This window comes from Danaus plexippus, chromosome 6, assembly GCF_018135715.1.
Source record: "Danaus plexippus chromosome 6, MEX_DaPlex, whole genome shotgun sequence".
Classification (NCBI taxonomy): domain Eukaryota; kingdom Metazoa; phylum Arthropoda; class Insecta; order Lepidoptera; family Nymphalidae; genus Danaus; species Danaus plexippus.
Window position 1 is genome coordinate 6859283 of NC_083540.1, and position 11949 is coordinate 6871231.

Genomic DNA, 11949 nt, shown 5'->3' on the forward strand with positions numbered 1-11949 from the left:
TCTGAAGCAATCATGAACTGATCACTGTCACAGAAGCAATCATGAATTGATCCTAAATAAATATATCAATATTAGAATGATTAAAACATATATCTAGTATTTTTATTTGATCGCAAGGTAAAACTTAATCAAAAAAAAATTAAGTATATTCAGAAGTAGATATTTAAAATATTATTTTTTCTTAAATGCCTTTGACTTTAAGATTTTTATTAAATAAATTATTTGTAAGATTTTTATTACATCGTTGCATAAAATAATAAATGATTTAATAAACAAGATATTTTTACTCAAGTAATTTTAATTAATATATCTTAATTATGTTAGTGCCCTTTACCTTTCATAATTTTTATTTAAGTTGATCAACTAAATATGAAGATTTTTATCGATATTTTTTATTTTGAGCCGACCTCACTAAAGTAATTAGCCACAGATACCAAATACATATTCAATTTCAAAAAGTCTTTGGCAATTTGATAATCTGACGTTAAAGCATTTTATATTTACATGTTTCAACAATAAGACATACCAAAATGGGATTCGGCGGGTAACAACTTCGTTTAAAATGTCGTGAATAAATTCTAGTTTTTGTAAATAAAATGGAATATAAAATAAAATCATGTGAAATTAAACTTTACTTTTGTATTTGGATTTCCGCTAATCTATTCTCCTTATATAAATTAATAGAAGCACAAAATGGTAACAGCTACTTCAAAAACTTAAGTATTTATTTGATTTTTCTGAATACGATGTATTAATATTTGTATGGATATTGTTTCAGATATTTTAAAACATAACAGTGAATATCACAAATTAAGTGACTTACAACCAGGTTGGAGTATTACCTCCAAATTAAAAGATGTTTCAGATATTGAATGGAGCACTTGGAAATACTTTATTATAAGTTCTTGGCAGTACTTATTGATTCAGTTCATTATTTCGGAATTAATACGTTATTCATGTGTATCAATTCTCAAGTACTGGTATATTTTATCCAGCCTCACTTTTATATCATTCTACATGGGCTTAAGACAAGTGATTATTATAGTAATTCAACCTGTGATATATTATTTAATTTTATTGTGTGGTGGTAAAAAATTAAGCATTTGGTTTACAAGTATTTTATTACTCTTAAGCTATAATTCATTGAAATACAAATATTACTTTTGGAATTTTCTGGACCATGAAAATTTACAAGATGAAGAAGTTTATCTTCTTTTATTCAGCGTGGCTTGGATTGAGCTACGATGTATAACCTTTTGTTTAGATTATTTAGAAAGAAAAACAAATAAGATTCACATCTGGCAAGATTTAGTAAATCTTTTTAGTTACATATTGTACTTGCCGTTGTTATATACCGGGCCGATCATTCTCTATGATGATTTTGAAAAAAGTTTTAATTCAAAAATGAAATTACTGACACGGCTGAAAAGGTTCGCCATGGATATGTTGCTTTTCCAATTCTATACATTTGTATTAGATCTGATGTTCCATTACATATATTTCTTTGCTATGCAGGACAATATGGAGGTAAGATTTTCAATTTAATTTAATGAAAATATTGCTTGATAAAAAGTAAAATAAAATGTTTTGTATCTTCAGCTCATTAAAAAATTACCCACAATAGCCCTCTGCGGTGGTGGACTCTGGATGGGTTTGGAATTTCACATAAAGTATGTTATATCATATGGTACTACTGCAGCTTATGCCAGGTTGGACAATATGGAGCCTCCCCCAAATCCTAGATGTATAGCAAGAATCCATGTGTACTCACAGATGTGGCGGCATTTTGATGTCGGATTATATAGATTTTTAGTAAAGTATGTTGATGGTACACTTAAAATATTTTTCAAGTACAGAATGTCATTTCGAAAATGTTTTTAGGTACATTTACAAACCTGGTTATGACTCGCTAATCAAATATTGCAAATTATCCAAAACGGCCTGCAAGTTACTTGCTTCTCTAGCCACATTCCTCTTTGTGTTTGTTTGGCATGGGACCGTATGGCATATACTGGTATGGTCGGTACTGAACTACTCGGGGATCACCCTAGAACACTTTGGAAAGGCTATATCAAAACATGAGATATATCAACAATTTAGAGTTAATTTTCTAAAAACAGAGGCTATGGAAACCCGTTTTATTGCACTATTATGTTCACCATTACTAGCACTTTCAGCCGTTTCAAATTTTTATTTATTTGCTGGTAGTGAAGTTGGTAATTTATTTTTTGAATGTTTTTCCCAACCTACTCTGTTAAACTTCCTTATATTAAGTGTTTCCTTGTACAGTTGTTGTCAAGTATCTATGTATCTAGAAAATGTTCCTGCCAGAGGCACTGTTTAAGACTGGTTGTTAACATTGGCGTGATATATACATTTAAGAATAAGTTTCGTTTTATTTTAATAAAAATTTATTACTTATCCATTAACACCTATAAAAAATTTTTTTTGCACTTTCACCAGCGATAAAAGTAACGATTTGATTTTTATTTTATGTAAGAACAGAATCCTGTAGCAAAATTAACTTATGAATATTTTAGCTAATTTTTGGTAGTTGTGTGATTGAATGTATTAAATAGCCACTAATTGATACATATTAGATCCTTTAAGTAAGAGATAGGAATGTATATGCATAGCTTCTATGAGGTCGTTCGCGTCGCCAGCGACGCCAGCAGCCTTGTGTATCTGTATCAGTTCTTGACGACTAAAAACATCTTTGCTTAACTGGTGGGATCTTCTTGTTAGCACATCTAAGAAATTCTTAACCTGTACACATAGAAATTGATGTAAAATCAAACATATTGAGAAATTTTCTATCAATAATTTTTAGATAAATGCAAGATTTAAATCTTATAGCATTTTATTTGGCATAAGATATATAATACCTTATTTCGTGAACTGACTCCCGATCCGTTGATCGACCGCGATAATTGTATATTTCCGAATTCGTCACTGAACGTGTCCATTAAGCTGTGTTTAACGAGGCTTATTACGTCAAGCGCGTCTCGGGCCGTCGCTTCCTCTCTTAAATTGACTCTGGCTCGTGCCTAAAAATTTAACCGAATTAAAGTGTTCCCGTTCATATAGGCTGGATAGAAATGTTTTTTTTTTTTTTAGCAAATATGTATATAACTGTGAAGGTTCAGTGAGTGATGAAAAGCAATCAGTCTTAACAAATAATCCTGAAAATCCTTTTTTATAGCTGTAATATCTTTCCAAAGGAAATCCATTTAAAATGTTGTAATAGAAGATTTTAAATTGAACCATACTTGTCGGATTAAATTAGCGTGTTTTTCTAACTAAGCTTTCCCGACGTTTGATAATTTTCCAACAACCGTGATCACGGAGAGGTCTTGTAAAATGGTTACTTTACAATGATATATTTAGGTTCATTTAAATTTCTCTCTTTGATCATAGATGTCGTTAACAATAATGATAGTTAAAAGATTACCTGAGTCAGTCTTATGCACGCCTCGAGTTGCCTGGTGGTGATGGGAGCTCCGTCATTGTAAACACTCTGGTGATTGTTCCTGAGTTCTAAATAGAAATCTTGTAGAATATTCGCTGCCTCCGAACTTAATTTCGGATGGACGTATCTCCTTGCATACGCTATATATTTCCGGAGCAGTACCAGTGGTAAGGTGTCAATTATTTCTCCAGATTTGAGACGTAATCTTTGACTGCGAAGATTATTTTACTTAATTATTTTTTGTGGCAAATAAAAGTTAATGAATATGGTGAGGCTTGTAATAATTTCTCACCTCAAAGGCACGTCGGTGTCTGGTTGACTTGAATTTACAGCATTGAGTTGGCTTACTCCATCTTGTTTTCTTTTACTTTTAGAACGTGAATGAAGAGCCAACACGTGTTCGGAGAGCATAGCGTCGATTTTCTGAAATTTTAATTTAATATATGAATAATTTTGAAATAGTCCACATATTTTCTGTATACAGACATTGTTTAACAATGTTACCTCATCAGGTTGGTCCAACAATATAAAAACTAGATCGAATCTTGATAATAAAGCTGAATTTAGTTTTAAATTCTCAGACACCGTTTTAGATCTGAAAAATATGATGATTTGAAAGTTTCTAGCATATTTCTGACAACGCTGACATTATTATTTTGATGTAAATAAAGAAAAATAACATACAAATATGTCAACTATTTATTTCTGAAAATATTGAAAGCATATAAGTTTATCATTGAGTATTTACTGTATTTATTAAACAAAGTAAGCTTTGAAATATCTGTAATGGAACTCGAACGCATATAAATGTTTACAAAATTTATCTCGTTTCGTTGTCACGTACGTACCGATTGTACGATCCGGCTGCTGGGTTAGCAGCGGCGAGTACCGTGGCTCGAGCTGGTAGACTGCAAACAACTCCACCTTTAGCGACACTCACACGTCGCTGTTCCATGGCCTCCAACAAACTACTGTGATGGGCGCTCATCTGGAAGTCAATTCACTAGCTTGAATACATTATCGTCGCGCCGCCTTAGCGAATACAAGCGGTATTAATAAAGTAAATATATGTGTTTTCTGTACATTAGTAGTTTTGCATATATAGTGCGTGTTTATAATGCTAATAAAACCTTAGCTCGTAAATGTTATATCCTCGTCAAGCAGCAATGAACAATCAGCCTAATTGACCATCAATTGATCAGCTCATAGCGTAATTTTGTCACCTCGCACCTTAATATAGGACCTTGTTTTTTATATTTCATAAATATTATGAATCTGATTATTTCACATTAAGACAGTAAAAAGATTATCAGAAACCTACTTTCTATCATGATAAAAATTACAAAGAAAGAGTCATTTTTGAGGCGAAAATCCTCAGAATTGCATGGATTTACCGTGCGGGTGCCGGGTCCATCGCAGGTGTCCGGATGTCAATGGACTCCTGGTAGGTTCCAGTCAATGGTTCACCATGGGATATATGAGGGTCAACTCTATCCGAAGTGAAAGTTGAAGAACTTACCGACGATTGTCGTGCTTCAACACCATCGTGTGTTTTGTGAAGAATTGTGCCAGAAACTCTATGAAAATACATAAATCTTACTTTATCCAGTTCATCCACACAGCACACTCCTTTGTCAGCGAGCACAAGAGCCCCGGCCTCGAGGGCGAAGTCCCCACCAGCCTCCCGACCCAGGGCGACCGTTAGTCCACCAGCTGATGCCGAAGAACCGCATACATAGACTCCTAAAAAAATATATTTTGTCACATACCTCAATGTAACTTCCAAAACCAGAACTTAAAGTAAATAGAGAGGGTAACTTCAAAGAATTTTAATTCAAATACGATACTAGAAGCGCTAACATGACTTCCCGATCGCTTAACAAATAAAAATGAACTTTTCGTTCTATATCCCACTTGTGCTTGAATTATTCTCTTTTGCAAGAAATCGTTGTAATATTAATGAAGTATTAATTGAAAGGATTCTTTCTATAGAAAAATTCTGTCATTTCGCAGAAGTTTAGCTACTCCCAAGAAACATATTCGTCCCAAAGTTGTTAGGTTGACGATTCATAAAGTTAGGTGGAGGTTTTTGGACAAATAAATCGTATCAGGTTAGAAAGGTTAAGATATACGAATTGCTAACCTCTGGGCGCCGCGTGTGCAGCGGCTTGTAGCAGTTGCGACTTTCCCAGACCCGGGTCTCCCACTATTAGTATGTGAGGATTAGATCTGGTGCCGTTGTCATACTCAGTTCCTCCAAAGAGTCCCAAAAGTAAACCAGCTTTAACCGCTTCGTGGCCGAATATAGATGGGCATAAGGAGTGCACTAGGAGTCGGAAGACGTCCTCCGAGGCGTGAATTTCCTATTAAAAAGTTGCTTTCTTATGAATATTAAAATATTAAGTCTTTATTAATGAGATCTAAGAATTTCGCTAGTGTTCTATTAAAATGAAACTAATATTTTTCGGCTTGCTAGGCGTATTTTAATAATTTTAAAAAATCTAAAATATCCCGACGTTTCCGTTACTTTGCAGCAACCGTGATCACGGGCAGACGAGATGTGGACGTCTATCAGTTAGTCTTGTTGACCAAGTTTTTTTCAAATAATAAAATAAGCTTAGTAATTCCAAAAAAACTAGTTCCATTTAGAAGTCTTCATAGTTATTACTCTACCTGAATAGCATAATAATCTTTTATTGTGAACGTCAATGTTGGATTACTCAGATTCCTTTGGCTGTGGATAGATACCGCTTCAATATATAACTGTAATAATCTTGCAGCTCTCCGACCATCTTCACCGCCCTTGCTCTCGCCACGAACCTTTGATATAAGATTATGATTTTTTTATATTGGTAAGTTTTAAACTATCTTGTTAAAATAATTACTGCCATTAATGCTATTATTACAAAATATAACATAAACATAATCTACACACATATACACACTAAATACGTAACCTACATGGTGTTCACAAGTAATGAATGTAGCAAAAAATAACATGTTCTAATATATTAGGTATTAAAATCATCATCATCATCAGCCTATCGGAGCCCACTGCTAAGCAAAGGCCTCTTTTAACATGGAGAAGGTTGGAGCATTAATCACCACGCCTGCTCAACATGGGTTGGCGATTTCAATCTTATAATTTGAAATTATAAGACCAGGTTTCCTCACGATGTTTTCCTTCACCGTCCGTCAGTGGTGTCTAAATACTGTTAGAAAGTACATATGACTCGGAACAGATCACATTGGTACTTGCCAGGTTGCCAGAGGCGGGCCTTTAACCTCCAGGCCACCACGACTACTATCATTACGTCATCGCGACTTAAAATCATAAGACTAAAATTTGTATCCTTATGATAAAATCAATATGAACAATTATTGGTTTGTTACGTAAGAACGTTAAATTATTAACAGACCTGTACAATTCCTGTTACAGATAGGACATCACCAGGGCACGCACTGCCCACTAAATCACCTTGGAGTTCAATTTCCACCGTCCTCGGAATGGTCCCGGACAAACTCTGCAACAGATAATTAATTGTATGTGTAGAGTAAACTTTTTACTACACCAAAAACTGTCAATTACTATACACGAATACATGAATGTATATAAAATTGGTGAGGAATTAGATTTTTACATATTCACCTGTGATTGTATTTCTTGTATCTTGGCAACTTGCCAGTCGTTTGTGTTAGTGAATGGAGAGGATTGAAGAGGTTCGAATTTGTAGCCGCTCTTACAGCTTTGACAGAAGTTTGGAGCTGAACAATAATAATGCATTTAATACTTGTCATATGCAACTGCAAATATGGTATAATTTTAGTTGCGTTTACCAGTAAATACACCCTGGGGTTGCATAACAGCTTGTACACTATGACAGCTGGAACACTCAAATGCCATGGCGTTACAAATTAAGCCGACACTACCCACTTTTATAACAGTTCCTTTGATTGTCACCAGTTTTCCTAAATGAATTTATCAAAAAAAAATTTTTTAAAGTTACAAACCGCCTAAATTATACTTTTACAAAATTACATTTATATGTAAGGCATATTTATATGCTGTTTTAGATAATACATACCAAAATAATTAACTTTGAGATTGGCAATTGGAATAACTGGCTCATGGTTCAATATTCTAACTTTTATTTTCGCTTCACATTTAAATGTCTACAAAGTATATTTTTATAATAATTGATTTATGAATCACAAAAAGAAAGTCATAAAAGAAGAAAATATGTTATACCTCATGGAAACAATATTCTAACAGACGAAGAGTCCTTTCTGGTTTCTCAAACAAATCAGCTTGAAACTTGGACCACTTATTACTAAAGTCAGAATCGCTTAATAAACATTGCATGTCCAGTGCCACACTTCGAGTATGATCTATTTTTTCTAAATCAAATAAACTTCTATTCTTTTGTATATATTGTTTAAAACAATCAATATTTTCAGACATATCGGCTTTTGATTGTTGATCTAAAATAATCGAAAAGTTAAATTGTATTTGTGAACAAGATACCTGAGGTAGAAGTAAGAAATAGTTACCATCCATGGGAAAGTATAGTTTCCATACATCTTTATTTGAGAAAATAGGTATAACAATTGGTAACTGTGCAGCTGGAGCTCTTGAAGCACTGGAATTTAAAACTGAGCCTGAAGAATTGTCAAAACTATTTGAGCTACTACTCTCTGTAGTAACTTTTCGGCGATTATTTCCGCGGTACCAATTGTTTCTATAACGACCTCTCCAATTTCGTCGCATATTTATCTTCACACTAGATACAATAAATTATATTTATGTTATGTTCTTAATTAAAGATATCCTCTTCTTATTTATATATTTATTAAATGATATCAACAATCAACTTAAATTCAATATGACATTGACATTTGAAAATCATATTACGCGCCTTTTGAAGTGTTATCGGTTGTTATGGGTAGATATAAGACTAGAGATACATTGGTCATTGGTTCAGTCGTGTATTGTCACGGTAGACTTTTAATATTAATTAGTAGGTTTTGGTATTATACTAATAAATAGAAATAATAGGGATCGCTGCAGTCGAAAATGTCGATAAACAAATACATAGATAAATATGTCAGATAAAATCATAAATAAGCATTATTATAATTAAATAAAATATTAAATAAATACGTTTTATTTTAATATTCGTTTTTATTTCTGGTACACGAATTTGTTTCTCTTTATTAGAATTTACCTTTATTCTTACTTTCAAAACTAAGGTAATAGGTATGGGTATTATACCTTGGGAATAGGATATTAGGGAATAGAATATTCAGGTAATTATCCTCGTTCTTCTATACTCATAAAATAGCTTCTCTACAACTACTTCATGACATATATGAGTATTGGGTTGGGCGTTTAAAAGGAGGAGAGTAAAATTATTGAACAAATGGATTGGCCAGAAAGTATGAAGAACTTATTAATAAATAATGTGTACATTCATATGCACTTGTATCGTTTTCGGGATTCCTTGTGGTATTTTTCTTGAATTCGTATAATAAACTAACCTCTTGTATTCGTTAATTCTTCGAAGTCGTAAAAGACACAACGAGACAGAACATCATTCATCTTTAATAACAAATGTTTTGTTATAGTTTGTTGGTTATTTTTTATCACATACAATTCAATTAATTCAATGATTCGGAACATAAAGAAATTCACCTGATGCTAATTATGTCTAAGTCGCAATTTATTTTAAATCACTGCAATATTTTAAAACTGGGTCTTATTTAGTTTATAAAACAACTCACCTGCCTAGTAACTTGAACAAAATCTTTATTCAGACCACCTTCTGCTTTCGAAATTTTTTAAATCGTTTTTCACAACAGTCAAGATACGAGGGGTGATCAATAAGTAATGATAATCAATATGAAACAGAACTATAAGATAAAAAAAACTATTTTATTTTTCAACATAGTCTCCTAACAAGTTAATACATTTAGTGTATCTTTTTTCTAAACCCATTATTCCCTTAGAAAAAAATTCTTTGTCTTGACCCTCCAAAAATGCCTCTACTGCGGCCATCACTTCACTATTGTCCTCAAATTTGTTGCCCCGGAGATGTTCTTTGAGCCGAGGAAAGAGGTAGAAGTCACTGGGAGCTAGATCTGGCGAATAGGGAGGGTGTTCGAGCAGTTCGAACCCCATTTCTTCAATGGCAGCCATCGCAACTGCGGCTTTGTGAGCCGGGGCGTTGTCTTGGTGAAACAGCACTCTAGCGCGCAGTTTACCGCGTCTTTTTGACTTAATAGCCTCTCGCAATCTTCTTATTTGGTCTGCGTAGTAAGAGCCTGTTATAGTGGCCCCCTTTTCCAAATATTCCACCATAATAATTCCTTCTGCATCCCGGAAAACAGACGCCATAACCTTTCCCGCTGAACTTGACACTTTGAATTTCTTCGGCGTTGGTGAGGAAGCTCGTTTCCAAGTCATTGATTGTTGTTTGGTTTCGGGATCAAAGTGGTGGATCCAGGTCTCGTCCATGGTCACAAAACGCGACAAAAAATTTTCCTTATCGGCCTGGAACTTTTGAAGATTCACCCTCGAAATGTCGACTCGTTTCTTTTTTTGCTCGTCGGTTAACATTCTCGGCACCCAACGCGCAGAGACCTTTTTCATATGCATTTCGTTGACAATGATTTTTTGAACGCTGCCATAGGAGATCCCTGTGACCTCAGCTACATGCCTTACGGTCACCCTTCGATCGGCCAACACGATATCTTCCACTTTTTTTACGTTTTCTCCAGTAAGGGACGTGGAAGGGCGTCCTTCGCGATGTTCATCTTCAGTGGAGGTTCTGCCCAGCTTAAATTCCTTTGCCCAGCGTGCGACTGTGGAATATGGAGGAGCAGACTCCCCCAATGTTTCCTCTAAGTCGCTGTGTATGTCTTTGGTAGACATTTTTTTCAGGCAGAGGTACTTGATGACAGCTCTTATTTCATTTTTCTCCATTTTGATGTTTTCTCTTCGACAGTTCGTATTCAAATGAATGTATCTTCCGGTAATGGTGTCCTATTTATACAATTTTTTGAAACTGAACTAGTGGATAAATAAGCAAGCAGAAAAAAAATAATTTGGGGTTTTGTGCGTTCTAGAAATACTCGATTATCATTACTTATTGATCACCCCTCGTAAGTTAGACAAAACGTTCAGATTAATTGTTTACATTCCAATATTTCCATGGAAATATTGGAATATATATTTCCTACATGGAAAAAAATAATATGTTAAACATTAAAATAAAAAGATATAATATATATCTTAACATTTAAATTAATGAATTATTATAGGCGGTTCAATGACAATAGATTGGAAATAATTTAAATCACCAATGCATTATTACCTTAATAACTAGTCAAATATTTACTCCTATCTGATACGAACTGGGGAGTCATCATACGAAACCTTGGTAAAAAACTATATTGTGTCGTAATAGTACTGAATGCCTGTAGTCATTACAAACAGTCTTTGACCTCCGAGTATAATCTAAATTCAAAAAAGTGTTATTTATTAGGTGCGAGCTAAAAATGAAAACTCAATTGGTATTTTGAAATAACGGTTTTTGAATTTCAAATATAAAATTAAGCTTATGAAGTAAAATGATTATTCAATACAACACTTCAACACTCTCGGACACGTGACGTTGCAATTGAAGGCCTCTGCCCTTATAGAAGCATTCATCAAAACACCAAGAGATTTTTGCCACACCTACGGAGATATTAAAGCGCTCAGAATTGTTTAAAAAGAACGTCCAACGTGTGTGTCCCTGTTAAGTAAGTAAGGCCAAATTTTTTATGCTAAAGGCTAAACTAAAGGAAAAATTTTTTTTCCATAGAAGATTTAGTTTTGTCAAGTTTTAGGGACTTCGAGGAAGTTCACTGTGTCTTCATACATATCATTTGCCCTAATAATAAAATAAAATTCTAATTGAATTTACTTAAATTTGTCGGTGATTTTGAACTGAACATTATGTGCGGGGGAATCTAATATGTCTAAAGTAAATATATCTCCCGCGTAAATTCTGTCTCGGAATATTCCTACTATCACAGTTCAACTTAAATAAAGTTAATTTCATCTTCTTAGTTATTTTCCAACCTTACCAAATATGTAGAAAGAAGCGGACCGCTGGAAAAGTTTGAATAATATTGTATTATGATATCTTGTTACACGACAAATATAAATGATAATTGACCACTTGAAAAAATTTTGGTCTAGAAGCTTATCATTAAAGTAGGACAAAGCACAACTTGCATTCGCTTACAAGGACAGCAAAAGATGTAAAAAAACAAGAAGAGACAACCGAAGTTTTGAAATTAAATAGAAGCTTGAATTTTACTAGAATAATAACTAAGAAAGTGCGTTTTAATATTATTTTCTTTATTATTTTTTAAAAGAATTTATATTTGAGTGAAAGCCTTTTTTAATTTTTTGGAGAAATATCTTATTTATT

General features: G+C 33.5%; 2 protein-coding genes across 3 annotated transcripts; one reads left to right on the forward strand and one right to left on the reverse strand.

Annotated features, from left to right (window-relative positions):
• The first annotated feature begins 439 nt into the window (after nucleotides 1–439).
• LOC116778084 (protein-cysteine N-palmitoyltransferase Rasp) lies at nucleotides 440–2387 on the forward strand. The gene is made up of 4 exons (XM_032671956.2): nucleotides 440–696; nucleotides 779–1527; nucleotides 1600–1817; nucleotides 1882–2387. The coding sequence occupies exons 1-4, from the start codon at nucleotides 597–599 to the stop codon at nucleotides 2342–2344; spliced, it is 1530 nt and encodes a 509-aa protein (XP_032527847.2). The 5' UTR covers nucleotides 440–596; the 3' UTR covers nucleotides 2345–2387.
• Nucleotides 1887–9336, reverse strand: LOC116778067 (DNA helicase MCM8-like). 2 transcript variants are annotated; one of them, XM_061529831.1, is made up of 16 exons: nucleotides 9251–9336; nucleotides 8021–8250; nucleotides 7719–7951; nucleotides 7555–7642; nucleotides 7307–7438; nucleotides 7119–7234; nucleotides 6889–6993; nucleotides 6143–6289; nucleotides 5613–5832; nucleotides 5070–5212; nucleotides 4318–4457; nucleotides 3974–4064; nucleotides 3762–3892; nucleotides 3452–3680; nucleotides 2886–3047; nucleotides 1887–2766 (listed from the first exon to the last, which is right to left on the reverse strand). In XM_061529831.1, the coding sequence occupies exons 2-16, from the start codon at nucleotides 8235–8237 to the stop codon at nucleotides 2572–2574; spliced, it is 2349 nt and encodes a 782-aa protein (XP_061385815.1). In that variant the 5' UTR covers nucleotides 8238–8250; nucleotides 9251–9336; the 3' UTR covers nucleotides 1887–2571. The 2 variants fall into 2 exon arrangements, with proteins under 2 accessions (XP_061385815.1, XP_032527825.2); XM_032671934.2 differs by lacking the exon at nucleotides 9251–9336 and having other exon boundaries at nucleotides 8021–8340.
• Between the last annotated feature and the right edge of the window lie 2613 nt (nucleotides 9337–11949).

What these genes read in the sequence shown, in the direction of transcription:
- LOC116778084 (XM_032671956.2), top strand. Translation starts at nt 597, where the DNA reads ATGGAATATAAAATAAAATCATGTGAAATTAAACTTTACTTTTGTATT. An exon ending in CTATGCAGGACAATATGGAG is followed by an intron (nt 1,528 to 1,599) that starts GTAAGATTTTCA and finishes TTGTATCTTCAG; the next exon opens with CTCATTAAAAAATTACCCAC. An exon ending in TTATATAGATTTTTAGTAAA is followed by an intron (nt 1,818 to 1,881) that starts GTATGTTGATGG and finishes AAATGTTTTTAG; the next exon opens with GTACATTTACAAACCTGGTT.
- LOC116778067 (XM_061529831.1), bottom strand. Translation starts at nt 8,237, where the DNA reads ATGCGACGAAATTGGAGAGGTCGTTATAGAAACAATTGGTACCGCGGA. An exon ending in TACAAGAAATACAATCACAG is followed by an intron (nt 6,994 to 7,118) that starts GTGAATATGTAA and finishes TATCTGTTGCAG; the next exon opens with AGTTTGTCCGGGACCATTCC. An exon ending in GCAGCCGGATCGTACAATCG is followed by an intron (nt 4,065 to 4,317) that starts GTACGTACGTGA and finishes CATATTTTTCAG; the next exon opens with ATCTAAAACGGTGTCTGAGA.